The sequence below is a fragment of the Anopheles stephensi genome, chromosome 2 (assembly GCF_013141755.1).
Source record: "Anopheles stephensi strain Indian chromosome 2, UCI_ANSTEP_V1.0, whole genome shotgun sequence".
In the NCBI taxonomy this organism is placed as follows: Eukaryota; Metazoa; Arthropoda; class Insecta; order Diptera; family Culicidae; genus Anopheles; species Anopheles stephensi.
In genome coordinates this window covers 80,044,666-80,058,797 of record NC_050202.1, presented here as the reverse complement: position 1 = coordinate 80,058,797, position 14,132 = coordinate 80,044,666, and the positions used below count along the sequence as shown (strand labels likewise).

The 14,132-nt window shown below is 46.6% G+C and overlaps 1 protein-coding gene across 22 annotated transcripts in view; it reads left to right on the top strand.

Moving 5' to 3' along the window:
- The window catches only part of LOC118505486 (RNA-binding protein Musashi homolog 2), an 83,483-nt gene that overhangs the window by 12,571 nt on the left and 56,780 nt on the right, over positions 1-14,132 (top strand). For 9 of the 22 annotated variants that reach the window (XM_036041315.1, XM_036041312.1, XM_036041314.1 and 6 more), the window contains one exon: positions 462-676. In XM_036041315.1, the coding sequence (XP_035897208.1) occupies positions 462-676 (215 nt within the window). Of the gene's footprint in view, positions 1-34; positions 677-14,132 lie in introns of all 22 variants that reach the window. The other 13 variants (XM_036041332.1, XM_036041330.1, XM_036041323.1 and 10 more) reach the window with 3 other exon arrangements.

The following is a 14,132-nucleotide window of genomic DNA, read 5'->3' as shown; positions in this document are numbered from 1 at the left end:
TCTCTATTATTGCAATCCCCCTATTGCTGTACAGTACTGGAATCTAAATATTTTCGTTCTTATTTGGTTGTGTGTGTGTGTGTTTTTTTATTCTCATCCAAAGCCGGAAGTGTAGTTATCATTCTTCAGAATAATAAAACGAACTAAGTAGTGTGAAAAAAAAGAAACAGAAACAAAACGTAAAATAACAGAAAGCAAACAACAAGTAGTGTGTGCTATCATTAGCGTGAGAACAGAAAAAAAGCAAACAAAACAAGGACTAAACAGTTTATAAAGCCCATCACCACATCAACGTAGAACTTATCCTCTAACTAGAGTATCTAGTAGTATTACTACCATTTCTACTACTACCTTTAGTGGCAATTGTAGAGAACGAGAGAAAGGCAGTAAACGAAGGAAAAAAAAGAAGTGGAACAATACTCCACAAGTGTATCAAAAATTGTGCCCTTCTCCTTCTCCAGTACCGCTTTCTCACTGTTGGTAGTGTATTGTTGTGGAAGAGTATAGAGAAAAACAAAAAGCAGCACCACATCTACAGCCCAGCGGTGATCGAACAGGCAGCCGAAGAAGCAGAGCACGGAAAAATGCTGTTTGAAAGTATGTCCGCCAAAATGTATCCCTACAATGTGCCTCCACCGCTACAGGGTCCAACGGCGGTTCCCGTACCGAACATAAGGTTTGTGCTACTTTTATTGTGTATTTCTCTCTTCATTCTCAATTGTTTTATTATATTGCCTTTAATTTTGTTCATCCTTATTTTGAAATAACATTTTTGTTTTTTTTGGAAACGTTTCATTTTTCTCTCATTCGGATTCTTCGTTTACTATGTTTGGGGTTGGGTTTTAAGGTATTTTTAACTAAACCGTGTTAAACACATTTCTAACCGCACCAGGAAATCTACTGACTAATCTCCTTTAGCTTCTATCTGTTTACGTTTGAACTAATTGTATCGATCGATTTCATAAAAGGGGGACGGGTTTTGTTGTTTTTTTTTTTGCTACTTCGCTTTCCTTTTCGTTCTCCTCTCATTTGGCTCCCCGTGTGTGTGTTCTGATGGTTTCACGTATGTGCTTTAAAATGATACTTGCCAAATCTACTAGTGTGTGCATTGTTTCATATTTCTTTTGCCCTTCGGTTCATTTGCATTAGTTTTGGAATGGGGTGTTATGGCTCATTAGATGGATGTGGTCGCGCATGAATTTGTACCACCGGTTTGTACAGTGGGAGCGATGCAAAATGCGTGTGATGAATGTAATGAAAGATCCTTGCATGAGTGTACATTATGTGATCCTTCCTGGTAACTCCGGAGTGTATTTTTCCTTGTTATATTTTTCGTTTCGTTGTATGGTTATTGTTGCTGAAGCTACAAAGCGATAAGTTTAATCAATCGGGAAGAGTACCTTAAATTTATGATCAAACTTTTATCCGCTTGTTCAAGAAAGACCATCGCAAATCTTACTTCCGGAACTTCTTCTAAAAGCTAGTCATCAACCATCAAGTACATATTTTTGTTTTATTTTTGTGTATATTAAGTGATTTGAGGATCACTTTTATTGGTTTTCTGCTAAGCTCAAAGTACTAACGCAACGGCAGAACTGCTGCCACCCCTTGCTGGAGCGTTGCTTGGTGCATGTTAATAAGCAGCGCCAAGAAATAATTATTACTGAACCATCCTGTACCCATGCTACACCATCTCTCCAGCTCTACACCGCATGCTAATTGGATTTCGCTGAAAAGTTTGTTCCTTCCTTCGCACGGGGGAAAGAGGGAGTGTGAGCGCGCCTTGGGGTTGTGCGTTTGTGCAGGCGGCAATGTCATTACCGGCGATGCTAATGGCAACAGAAAAGCGTGAGGACCTTGCTGCAGTTTTCTCTTCACTCGCCACTTCTCGGAAGGTGTACGGGAAAATCGTTTCCCCTCCAGTCAGTCAGTGGCATCTTTCCGTGACAAGTTGTTCAGCAGATCTGTGCAGCGTGCAGGAGTGTGAATCCAATTTTCAAACTACTTGCTGCTTGAGACAGATAATTCGTTTGCTTTAAACTTATCGCAATACGACAGCTTGTTGCGATTGCGTTGAACACAGAAGTATGGCGGCGGTGCTAGAAATGAAAATTGAAAATGGCCACACAATAAAATTGCAATTGGTTACAAAATAAAGACATCTTTCGGGCAACTGTTGGCAGTGTCCTTCGGAAAACGGTGGAAACAATTCCGCACGTAATCGGCCACAGAGCGTATTTGCAAATCGAAATTACAGCCACCAAACCGACCGAATGTTCGGCGGCTACCCTTGAACTAGTTGACACGAGTCGGAAAAAGGCTTTGCTGTGAACTCCGGCCGGAGAGCGGCCATTTTTACATTGCCCTCCAGAAACGGGGCAGTCTCCAATGCCACTTGCACAAGCGTACGAGAAAACAATTTCGCTTCCATGCCTGCCATTCGGGTGGCTTTTCGTTGCTCGATGCCAAATCGATTAATGTGCATCTGCTTGCCTGTTGGTCGTTTCGAATTGCGCGAGTGCGCTACCAATGGTCCGATGTGTTGTAAAGCAAATGAGAAACAAATTTGAAACGATGGACGACCAGAAGCTGAAATTATGCTGCCAGTTAGCCAGATTTCCCTGGACGGCCTTGTGGATGGGGAAAATGACACGTTCAAAGGTATGAAAGTTTGTTGAAGGTTGTTGTACCTGGGCGAAGGTAGTAATAGTGTTTACACCTGCACGATCTTCCAAACCTCCTGTTTGTCCTCAGAAGACTGTTGAGAAAAAGTGGGCTCTATATCGAGGTAGAGGCAATTTCACCTTGTTTCGGCAATGGAAATGGTTTTACCTGATGGAATTCAATATCTTTACAGAAGGGAAACCTTCAGCAAATGCAAAAAAAGGGTCTTCCTATTTTTTCTTATCTTTCCCATGAACCGTGCAGAACCCTCCCACGAGCAGCTTCTACGGACTAATGTCGTACCTGCAAACAGGATGTGGTTAAGCGACCCTGAAGAAGAAAACGGACCAGATGCAGCTTTTTTGCCTGAATGCCGAAGGATTAAATATAATGACAAACCAGCTGTCCGAGGGAACTTGTAAGTCGTGCCTCAGCAAAACTTTGTTTGCATACGATCGAATAAATTCGCCGTGCTTGTACAATTACCTAACAAAAAGGTCAACTCAAAAGTCCTTCCCCAAATTGACAGTGACAAAGATCAATCGTATTGCTGCTATTTGCTGCTACCAACTCATCATCGACTTTTGGCAAGAAGAACTTGGCAGCGAGTGAAGAAACCGTGCACGCAAGATAAAATTAAACGAACTGCGAATTGTCTTCTAGTAAGCAGCTTCCTCCCTTCCGATGAGTTGCCAGATTCTTCTCCGCGCGAATGTAAGGAATTGCCTCGGAGACTGCTGCGTCACGTTTCATTCCCCATTCCCCCCTCCATTATTTGGAGGTCGGTTGTATCCGGCAGAAAAACGTGGACCTCATCAGTAGATCGAATCACAAAATATTCTCTCATTAAATTCTGCTAAGGACGAACACTTTGAACACAGGGCAAAGGAGGGGGGGTCTCTTGTCGGGTGCGTGGATTCGCATTAGGAAAACGAAGGAAGGGTAGCACCCCAGTGGACGGGAAGTAGTGGATGGAAACTTTTTATTACGATCCCATCCTTGGGCGATGGTTCCCCAAATCGACGCGCGGTTATGGTTAATGTTGCGTGTAGAGATGGTGTGTGTTTGTAGGCAAAGTGTAGCTAGGAGATGAGGAAGAAACCACACAACGACTTAGAGATTAGTTGCACGCCATTGCTGCTGTCCGTAAAGACTTTTTACTCTCCGCCCGAATAGCTTCATTTGAGTTCCTCGCGTCCAACAGTGGTCGTGGTCCGTTAAGGTGGAAGCTGATTTTTTGCCATTTGATTCTAGAAATGATTTGGCTAGAATAGCTCCAAAAGCAACACAGGCACACACACACACGGACACGCACGTACTGTTCTGGAGAGCAGTTCGATGGCACCATACCGCCACAAAGTTGTTTGTTTTTTGTTATGTGGTGCGAACCGAGATCGTTTCGATTCAAATCGTTGTGTTTTTTTCTTCAAGATCTTCCTCTGCGTTTTTCTTCTTCAAGTTCTGCTCCGAGCGGGCTCATGGTTGTTGATTAAATTTCTTGATTTCCATAGCGTCATTCTTCGTTGTGGAGCAACCCGTAACCCCCTCCTCGAGATGGGTGGGAACCATTAGAGGTGGGGGTTGGGGAGGTTACATCTCCAGCAAAGCGCGCCGAGAGCCATCACGGCCGGCCTCGGTTCTCGTTCAATGTCGTCGCTAACGATGCTCCGAAAAGCGCGCATCGTTAAAGCGCTTTTGATGCTGGAACGCCGAGAACTCGCTCTCCGGTGTGGCTCATCTGTTCCGAAACGGGCAGGAAATACCACAAAGACCACCAACCAAACCAATCTTGTCTACCCGTGTTTTCTAGTATGCCTGCTGTACACTATGTACCACTCGGGTTCTTCCGTGTGCGCGATACCGGGAGGGAATGGAAGGAACTCTCTTGGTGCCTCGACCTCCTACCGCACACGACCGATCCGTTTTTTTATATATCGCGTCATTCACCTTCTTGAACCGAAGCCCAACAATGACGATGAAGATGAGGTCTCACGCGCACACCATGGCAGCGTGTGTGTGTGTGGAAGGAGCAGGAAGTTTGATGTTATTTTTTTATGTGCGTTTTGAATGGTTCCTTCAGCCCATCACACACAGTGTCCGTCGTGTCGAGAAGCTGGAGAAACACGAGAACACGAGGCTATACGAGCCACACTCGAGCGCTGAAAGGTCGGTCCGTGCAAAGGTGTTCTAGTGTTGTGCCTGTGTAAAAGCCGGTCCTCCGGGTACCTGAGCGCTTTTCATAAATCCGCTTACATGCGATTCGTTTACTTTCTTGCCCTTTTGTTCCTGGAGCAAAAGCATCGGTGATTTTTCTCGCTCCAACTCCAACTATCCACGATACCCGGGCTTCAGTGTATTTCTTTCAATGATTTCAAGAGATCCAGCCAGGGGTTGAAACTCTGAAGATACCAACTACAAACCTTTAAAGTTTGCCAGAGGCCAGAGAAGCCACCTATTAAAACGCTGAGCATGAAGCTTTAACCTCTCCCTCTCTCTCTCTGATAGGTATGCACAGAATCAAAGTTTTAACTCTGATAGAGCAGGATAATTGAATCATACCGAGTATTATTAGGTAAATTTTAAACGTGTTTGCCCTTCATCCGCTGAAGAACGTTCACCGCAAAAAAAAAGGAATTAAACTAAAACGAGTCACCGTTGCTAGTCTTCGAGCTGCGGAGGTGCTTTCTAGCCCCATTTTTCGATAATTACATTTCGCAATTGAATTACCATCGAGTCGGCGCTGAACGAACCCCAACCATCGAACCCTTCGCAGCGATCGCACCCGGGACGGAAACGGTTGTGCATAAGAATAAACACTTGATTATGATGACAAAGGCGCGTGTAGCCCTGCCTTTTCTGCCTGCGCCACAGATACTAGTGACTCGTCAAGCTCGGCTGGGTTAGCTATGGATTATGCGTTCCTTGTGTAAAGCCGACGCTTTGGCAAGAACACGATTTGGAAAATAATCAGTTTATGGATTGTTTCGCCCTAAGCCAAGACGAGCTGTGGTGTCTGTCGTTGCGACACGTAAAAAAAAAACATCTCAGTCCCAGGAAGAGGCACAGTAATCAGTTTATCCAGCGGTGTGCTGCGTTCACGAAATTCGCAGAACATTAATGATGGAATCAGCAGTACGCCGGTGCCTTTCCGACACGGCCATGACCAATTCGTTCGCTCGTCCAATGGTTTTAGCCATCACCCATTTTGTGGTCAAGGACACATCCCGGGCCTGAGATGCAAAGATAGTGGACAAGTATCTACCTGTGTCGGTCGGTGGTACCTGTTGGACGATCAGTCTTAAACGCGCTACCTGTAGCAACGTCGGAAGACCGACTTCAGGGAAGGCCACAATAATTGGTGCCCTGGCTTTTGGCTAGGCTGTGGCGACCTTCTGCACGGAGGCAACAATTTCCCAATCGCTCGAATGCGTCTTTATCTTTGCCCCCTGTACTGTGGTACAGTGCAAGAGTCCCCAACTTCCCAACACCACCCCCCAACCCAGTATTGAATGGCAAGAATTTCAATCAAGTTTTGAAGGTTGAGAAACCAACGAACCCGCGCACCATCACCCCCGGCCAGTGTTGGTGTTTGTCTTGGTGAAGGTTGCAGTGTCGCGTCAACGCTAAAGGAAGCCTCGTCGGAGGTGTGCGTGTGTGTGTGCATAATATGCTGGGGAGAGAGGGAGCGGGGGGCCATGAACCTTTATAAACATTCACCCCCACCCCACAGCAGCGAGTGTGTGTGTGTTTGGTTTGGGTGGCTGAGTTTGTAGTAAAATTTACGCGCTTCCGTACCACTTAAGCACCCCCCCCCCCTCCATGTCACGACCCGTAAACGTCTGCCAGAGCCTTCTGTTGCTGGGAAGGAAAAAGTCCTCCTTCAACTTGAACGAGCGATTTCCGTGTCTGTGGTGCGATTCGTTGCTCCTTTCGATGCGCATGTTCCCCGGTTGTACACGACTGTGGATCTATTCTGTATCACTGTTCAGCAGCTTATGTTCCGATTTTTTTGCCTATGCATACAAAATCAGATTAAGATCCGCAGGCGGTGACGACTACTACTAGCAGTGCTCCAGCGTCCAGCGGATAATCAACGGCATCGCGTTCCGTTCACGCGCGAAGTCAACGCCTGTTCCGTGCGCAGCACGCTAGCAAAAGGGTAGGGGATAAGATATTAAAGCCACCGAGACTAGCGCGGGGATAAACGTGATGAGGTGCTTGAAGCTATACACACATTCACCCTAGTGCCCCCCCCCCCATGGGTGTGGGGCATGACGGTGGGGATGAGGTGGTGTTTCGGAGATGCCGGTTGGGCTTCAAAATTGCGCACTTGCGGAGTTGGAACAAGTCCGAGCGATTGGAAGGAAGCGGCGAACGGCGTGGTTCTGGGTGGTTATATTTGCAGCAGTACGGGAAATCACGTTTTCAAACCACATCGTTGGTGTGGAGTAGAGAGAGAGAGAGAACCGTGTTGGTAGTAGTAGTAGTAGTAGCAGGTAACGATATGCGTACAGTGTGTAACACACTTTAGTCCCATGCGAGTCTTAAAATCCTTCCTCGAACATTAACGAATAAAAAGAGTAAGACTACAACAGTGCCAACTTAGGAATTGAACAAGGACTTCCCGCGAATTCGCTAAAAATCTTTAGCATCATTAGTTGACTAACTCTGCCAAAACTGGTCCATGGTTCTCGTCTAAGGTTAATGCATTGGATAGTAGATAATAGGGACATTTTTCCGAGCGCAACTGTGCATTGGAATCAAGCAGCAGCACTCCCGTTCACTTATTGTCTACTATGCTGCAGCCGTCCGCCGTTACTACACTAATGCCACGCTCCGTCACCAACCGCGCTACGGCAGGGCGCATTTGTTAGTAATATGTACGCCCAGCCGAGTTGCGCCATCGGGTGTCATAGGGTTTCCAACAGGGCGGAAGGGGGTTGCATATCCAATTCCTTCCCCCTCCCTATTCTCCCCTCCTTCCTCCTCCCCGCCACAATAAACAAATGGCGCGGTTCGAATGGTTTCCGTCTGCGAACTTAATATCAGCGACGCACGGAGGAGCCTTTTCCCGGTTTTCGGTTGTCAACCAATGCGCCCCGGATTTCTCCGATGGGTTTTGTGGGTGTTTTGTTTACTAGCAACCCTGAGAGAGGCCGTTGCTTTCCCAGCCCAATAGAACACATAAATACGTGCACAAACACACTCAGTCGTATGCTAATTTTATTTGGCTCAATATAAAACCAGTCCAGGAGGATTGTTTTTTTCACTCTCTCTCTCAGGTTTTCGTTGGTGTGCTTTTCTTACAAATCCCTGCAAAATCCTCCAGACCCAGACACCATTAGTTTAAGTTTCTCCCACGAGGTTTGCTGGCAGGGCGGGTGGAAAAGTGTCCACGGAGAGGTTGGAGATGGGGAAGGTGTTAGCATAAAGTTACTGTTTTCGGTACGCTGGCGTTGAGCCAGTCTGGTACGATCAATACTTTTACTATGCCACTACTACTAAGCTGCGAGCTGACGGGGTAGTACTACGACTAATGTCGCTTCCCAACCACGAACGCAAGTGCCAATGAACTTACGATGTTTCAACACCCGTTTTGATTTTTTGTCAACCATTTTTAGCTGATTGAAGTCATCGAAGTCTAAACAGCTTTCGAAAAGTTGGCGATTTTTGTGTGATTTGCTGCTCACTTCTCGCACTGTGAACGATTAAATTGTAAAAGTGACTTTTCCGTGTCCAATAGCATTTTCTTCTGTGTGTCAGAGGGTGGAGGGAGGGATCTCCTCCCAAAGACAACCACACACCGCCAGGGAAGCCACATTCAATCAAGTTTGCAAAAGACCGGGAAGGGAAGGGCGAGCGCGTTGTTAGGCGTAAACGAAAATGTGTGTTTCCTTTCCGTTTTCGCCGCTACTGGTGTGTGGCTCCCTCGGTAGAAGTGTGTGTATTCGTTCCAGAAGTCACGTTTTCTGTGTTTTCTTTGGTGCGTATATTTTTCTCCCCCTCTGTTTATTGGTGTGCCGGTCTGCTCCCGGTACGCTCCCGGGCACACGATGATGATGACTTTCGATCGATTTTATTCTGGCCCAAAGTGAAAAGTGTGAGGGGGTTTTTCTTTGGTTTTTATTGATTGCTTTACTAACTTCAACCCCACTCAGAAACCTCTCCCTCACTCCCTTTCTCAGTTCTATTTCCCCATCTCGGTCGATCTCGAGTTGGGCACGTCTACCTTGCTCCAAATTGTTGCCAACTAACACCCAGCGAAAGGTTACGGTAGCGTAGCGTATTTTGTGTACAACTTCGGGCTGCAGTTCTGAATTAGCACCCATCAACCTCGACCATCCTTTCCGCTCAGTAGTAAGCGTTCGGTGTCCGGTGTTACGGTTGTTAAAGTTCGTCGTAAAGTTTTGCTCTGCTCTTGCCCTCCTCTCCTCCGAATATAATTACATTAAACCTTCAAGCTTTTGGTGCGAATTAAAACACACACACTTAACCGAGACTGCCGCATACACTTAGTTGAGAGTTGATTTCGGGCAAGATATGCCCCTCAACTAAGATCGCCTAGTCGCTCGCTTTCGTGGGGTCGAACACAAAGTTGTGCGTGCTCTTATTAGTAGTGTGATTCTTTTGTTGGGTCGATTTATGCTAGACGCCATCATTGTGTAGATCGGCTCACGGGAGAAGGAAGTGGTGGTAAGCCAAAGCAGACTGCAGAAAACAGCCCCTGCCAGACCTTGAGGGTGGTTTGGGCCACACGCGGTTTGGTAAGCGTCACGTGCACGGGATCCAGGAGGAAGGGATGCGGGGTGGCATTGAAAGGAGGCATTTGAAGAGAATGGTAGAGAACAGTGGTGTGATCGCTGGGTGGGAGTTTAAATTGAGATAAACGGTGTTATTATTATCGTTTTCGCCAATGTGTCGACAGACAGAGCGATGAAGAGTGTTGGACTGTAGTTGGGAGCTTTAAACGATATTATTTACTTAGAAAAAAAAAACGAGTCTTCTTTAAAAGTTGAAAGTCTGAATTAGGTAAGGATTAGTCGGGTTTAAGCTCAGAAATAAGGAAACTCCTCAAATACTAATCCCTAACTAGTACAGTGTATCAAAGTAAAATTGAAACAAGATGGTAAACATTCAAAGGTGTCTCACGCGGAGTCGTAAAAGACATGATCGATGGCTGGCCACCATCTCGACCCACAAACGGAGCAGTATAAGTAGAGTCACCTCTACGCTTCTTAAGCGAGTAAAGTGCGAGGAAAACGCATTGTTTTCTGCATGCCACGATGTTTTTTTTTCTCTCCTGCTTCTTTCGATTGCATCACCTTCCCACAGCAAAGCACCCTTCTATAGCTTGAGCTTCGAGGTGGAGGTGAAAATCTAAGCAAAACCCAATCTCCATACCACCGACGGGTAGGATTGTGTTGGTTGCGAGAAATTGCAAAAACATTGCTTCACGATCGTCGTACATACGGTGGCGCGCCGTACGAGCAGGCGAAAGTCACCACGATCGAGCATCGGAATCGGTTTGTTTTTATGCCCGTAAACACTCGCTGCTCGAGATGCTCGAAAAAATTGGGGATGCTGTTTTTCATGTGTTTTGTTTGATATGAAGCCCATTTTCATGATGAGTAAAACTTTCGTTCAACGCTTGGTTTTTTGAGCTGATGATGGTTCACAGTTTCACTTCCTACTTGTTGTAACGCTCGAGAGTGGTGTAGTATTTATTTATTTTTTGTTCGTTCCCCCTTAGCCCAAAGCATCATCATCGGTTAGAACCATGCCCCTAATTGGGAAGTACATTTTCCATCCGCCACGAACCACGAATTGGGGGCAGCCGAAAAAAAAAAGATTATAAATAAAACGCTCATTGTGCCCTCTTTTGTCTATCGCTAGTGATGAATATGTTGACAGCCACCAGAATGGCATCAGGGCAGGAAGTTTGTACAGCCAGCCAGCCTGACACAACTAACCGTCATCCTTTTACCACCAACACAATACTGCTTCCTACCATGGCAGCTAGCCCTTAGTAGTTAGCTGCCTGCTGCGTCAGCATGAGTTGGTTTGTTATTTGCGGCCCCATTGTTTTGGTGGGGTACATTCATTTGAATTCGGTTACAGCGGAGAAACCGGGCAAATATGCAAAATGAGATAGTTTTTCTCGCATTTTCGTTTGGTTCTTTAGTAGTTGCCATTTTCGTGCATTGCTTTGTTCTGGCCGTTCACTTGGAGTTGGACTAGGGAAGAGAAGGGAAAGAGAGAGGGAGGAGGGGCTTTGGGAAAATGGAGAAAATTTCGTACTTTGTTTTGGACTTTCCCGGAAAAACCTCCTCGAATGGAACCGTGGGGGACAGCAGTAGTATAGGCGGAGGTGGGCGGTGGCGTTACTGTAAATTCCGTTCTTCTTGTGGGGAAGGGGTTGAAGTTTAGGAATGGAAATTGAGCTTATTTGAAGCTCGATGGTGAAGTAGAGCGATACTGGCGGACGTTCTCTTAGTAGGAGTAGGGAAAAGCGGTAAGAGATAGATGGACCCTGAGAAGACAATGAAAAACCGCAAACAGCAAAAACAACCCTCCATCCCTCACTGACCAACCGCGCTCTGGTTTGTTGGTGTGTCTGCAGAACGGAGCCGAAGGTTTTAGTTCAATGTCTGCACGCTTTTAGGCTTTTTGTGTAGGGGAAAGGGAGTTGTCGGTGATCTCGTGTGTCTCTCGCATGTCGGTGGAGCAGCGCCAAGCGTTGGGGGTTGGAAATTAAGGAAGAAGTAAAGGTAAAAATGGCAATAATGGGAAGGCCAGGAAGACACACACACACACAGACACACATGGATCAACCCCTTCTCTGCTCTCTCTCTCTCTCTCTCTCTCTCTCTCTCTCTCTCCAAAAAGTCTGAAATGTCCAACGACCTAGCGGACACCACACAAGAGTGAGCGATGTAAAAAAAAACGTGTGTCTGTCTCTCACTGTCCCTGCTCCATCCCTTAGTCCGGAGCGTGCAAAGGGGCGTTCGGCGAGAGACGACCGGAGGGTCATTCTTCACGGTCCACTTCATACCACACCATCATCATCAGTGTGATGATGATCAGCAGAATGGGGAGTATGGACACCTATTCTGCCCTATGAAAAATACAGGCCTGTGGAGGCTCTTTCTGCAAAAGTTGTCAGTTGCCTGTGGGTCTCAGCGCCCCAGCAACCGCTCACGAAGCAATCACCGATCGTGAATGCAGTGTGCTGTGTGTGTGAGGCCACCCTTTTTTTTTTTTGAAGGGTGGTGCACAGAGTGCAACGAGCCTCTCCTCCGAACGTACCGAGCCGGGCGTCGTTTGTTCCGACTGGTAAACTGACTCGCCACTGACCAGCATCCAATATTTTTTTTACTGAAAACGAGCGAGACCGACAACGGTCCTTGCCGTCTCATTTTCTTTCTACCGACTCGCCATGGATGCAGTTTCCCTCTTCGTGGAGGATGCATTCGCTTCTAAATGTGCAAACTGCGTACCCCTTTCAAACGGTGGTCAGACTCATGCTTCAGAGCTTGCCTTTGTGTGTGCGTGTGTGTTCCGGCATGATGGTGCGGCCGAACACTGAACTCCCTTTATTATCGACCACACCGACGGTTTAAGCATGTCCAGAACACATCCCACCACCACCCGGTATAATGTTTGCGTTCTGTGGACCGGTTTGTGCCAATCGATAAGTGCACCGTATCGGCGAGTCAATACGACGACCGGTACGGTTTATTTAGATTAACTTTACAGCTAAAGGTGAACAATTTTCTTTTTGCTTTGCTGGCCCGGCGTGCAACGACGAGACGACACATGTGCCAGACTGGTCTGGTGCGGAGGTTAAAGTGGTTTTATTGTCTCATCCTTTGACTGCTCTAGGCAGACACGTTGCTGGGGTAAAAGTTCTTTGATAAACAGACCACAACCAGCAGACGCGCGCACACACACACAGACACCACACAATCCCAAGAAGCAACAGTGTAAGAACGGCTGAGACACGGTGTGTGTGTGGATAAAAAGCATTTAAAATCCGTGAACGAAAGTGAAGTGAAAACGACGGGATTTGTGTGTGTGTGGGTAGGTGATGATGAACAGCGGGAGGAGGTAGATGCTCTGTGGGGTGATACTTGAGCGTACTTCCTGCGCTCCATCGAAGCGTAACACCTCAGCCGGCATTTGGGGCTTTCCCCTGACCGGAACACACGGGAGAAGAAGAGGCCACCCGCAGGAACCAAACCCTTGATGGGAAAAACAGACAACAGATCTGACAAAGAATTACCACAAGAAATGTAGAATAAAAGACGACATACACCGTGGCAAATGGAGGAGACCTGATAGGCACAACAAGCGACGAACACGCTCTTCTCGCACGCTCGTCGCTGGGAAGGTGATCCGGCTTCACGCGGCGTCCCCGAACCACCGAGAGAGGGAGAGGAATGGAAGGAGACGATAACCACCATCTGGATTCCGGTTTCAAGAAGTTGTGTGTGTGTGTGTGTGGTTTTTGGTTTAAGATGGTTCGTACGTCTTGTTTGTTCCGTACCGTGAACAGGAACAACCCATGATGCATTGGCACGTTCTACAACAACCCTAAAAGCCGTTCTTTTCGCAATAAGTAAGGCTTCCGTGCAAAGATCTCGATCGTCTACCCCGATGGAACCCGTGCAAGAGAACGAACTTCAAATTAGTGCAGAATTATTTACGCACATTTAAATGGGACTTTGTAAAAATGAGCTTCAACTATATCTAAATTTAAATTCTAACCGGGAATCACTCCCCAAACAGCAGCTCACCTTATTTTTCCCACTACTTCTCGCACACACACACACAATCGGGCGCCCCTTATTACAGGATTGGATTGGAAAACTGTAGTTAGTGAGTGAAAGAAAATTACAAATAAAAAAAAATGGGGAGAGGGAAAAACCAATCAACCTTTCTTTCCTTTCGGTTGGAAGCTGGAGTTGATTGCCTCGGTGGAGAAAAATCGCTAAAGGCAGCAACAAAAAAGGGCTTTCCGATCGCATTGGTATTGTTGGAAGCTGTATCCATCGGTCGTTGATTAGCTTGTCGTTCGTTTGATATGACTTTTTAGTGGCTTGCATTATACTTTGCGCCGTTGTGGATGCCCCACACAACAGGGCCAACAAACATTGTAACATTGCGCTTTTTGAATTCGCACACGAAGTGACCGAAAAGCCATGTTGATATGAATATTTAGCTTGAAAAGCGCTCGATGTGGGTTGTGGATTTATGTATCGTATCGTACTACTACAACTACTACCCCTTTTTTCCCGCCATTGTAAGAAGGGAGTGGCCGCCATGTTTTGTGATTATGTGGTGCAGACTTATCCCTCTATGCTGTGCCCCGTGTCTGTTGTACAGTACAGCATCTTACCGGTGGGGTTTGGCTGTAGCAAGAGCTAAAGCTGTGTCTCGACGTCATAAACAAATTGGTCCGATTCGTG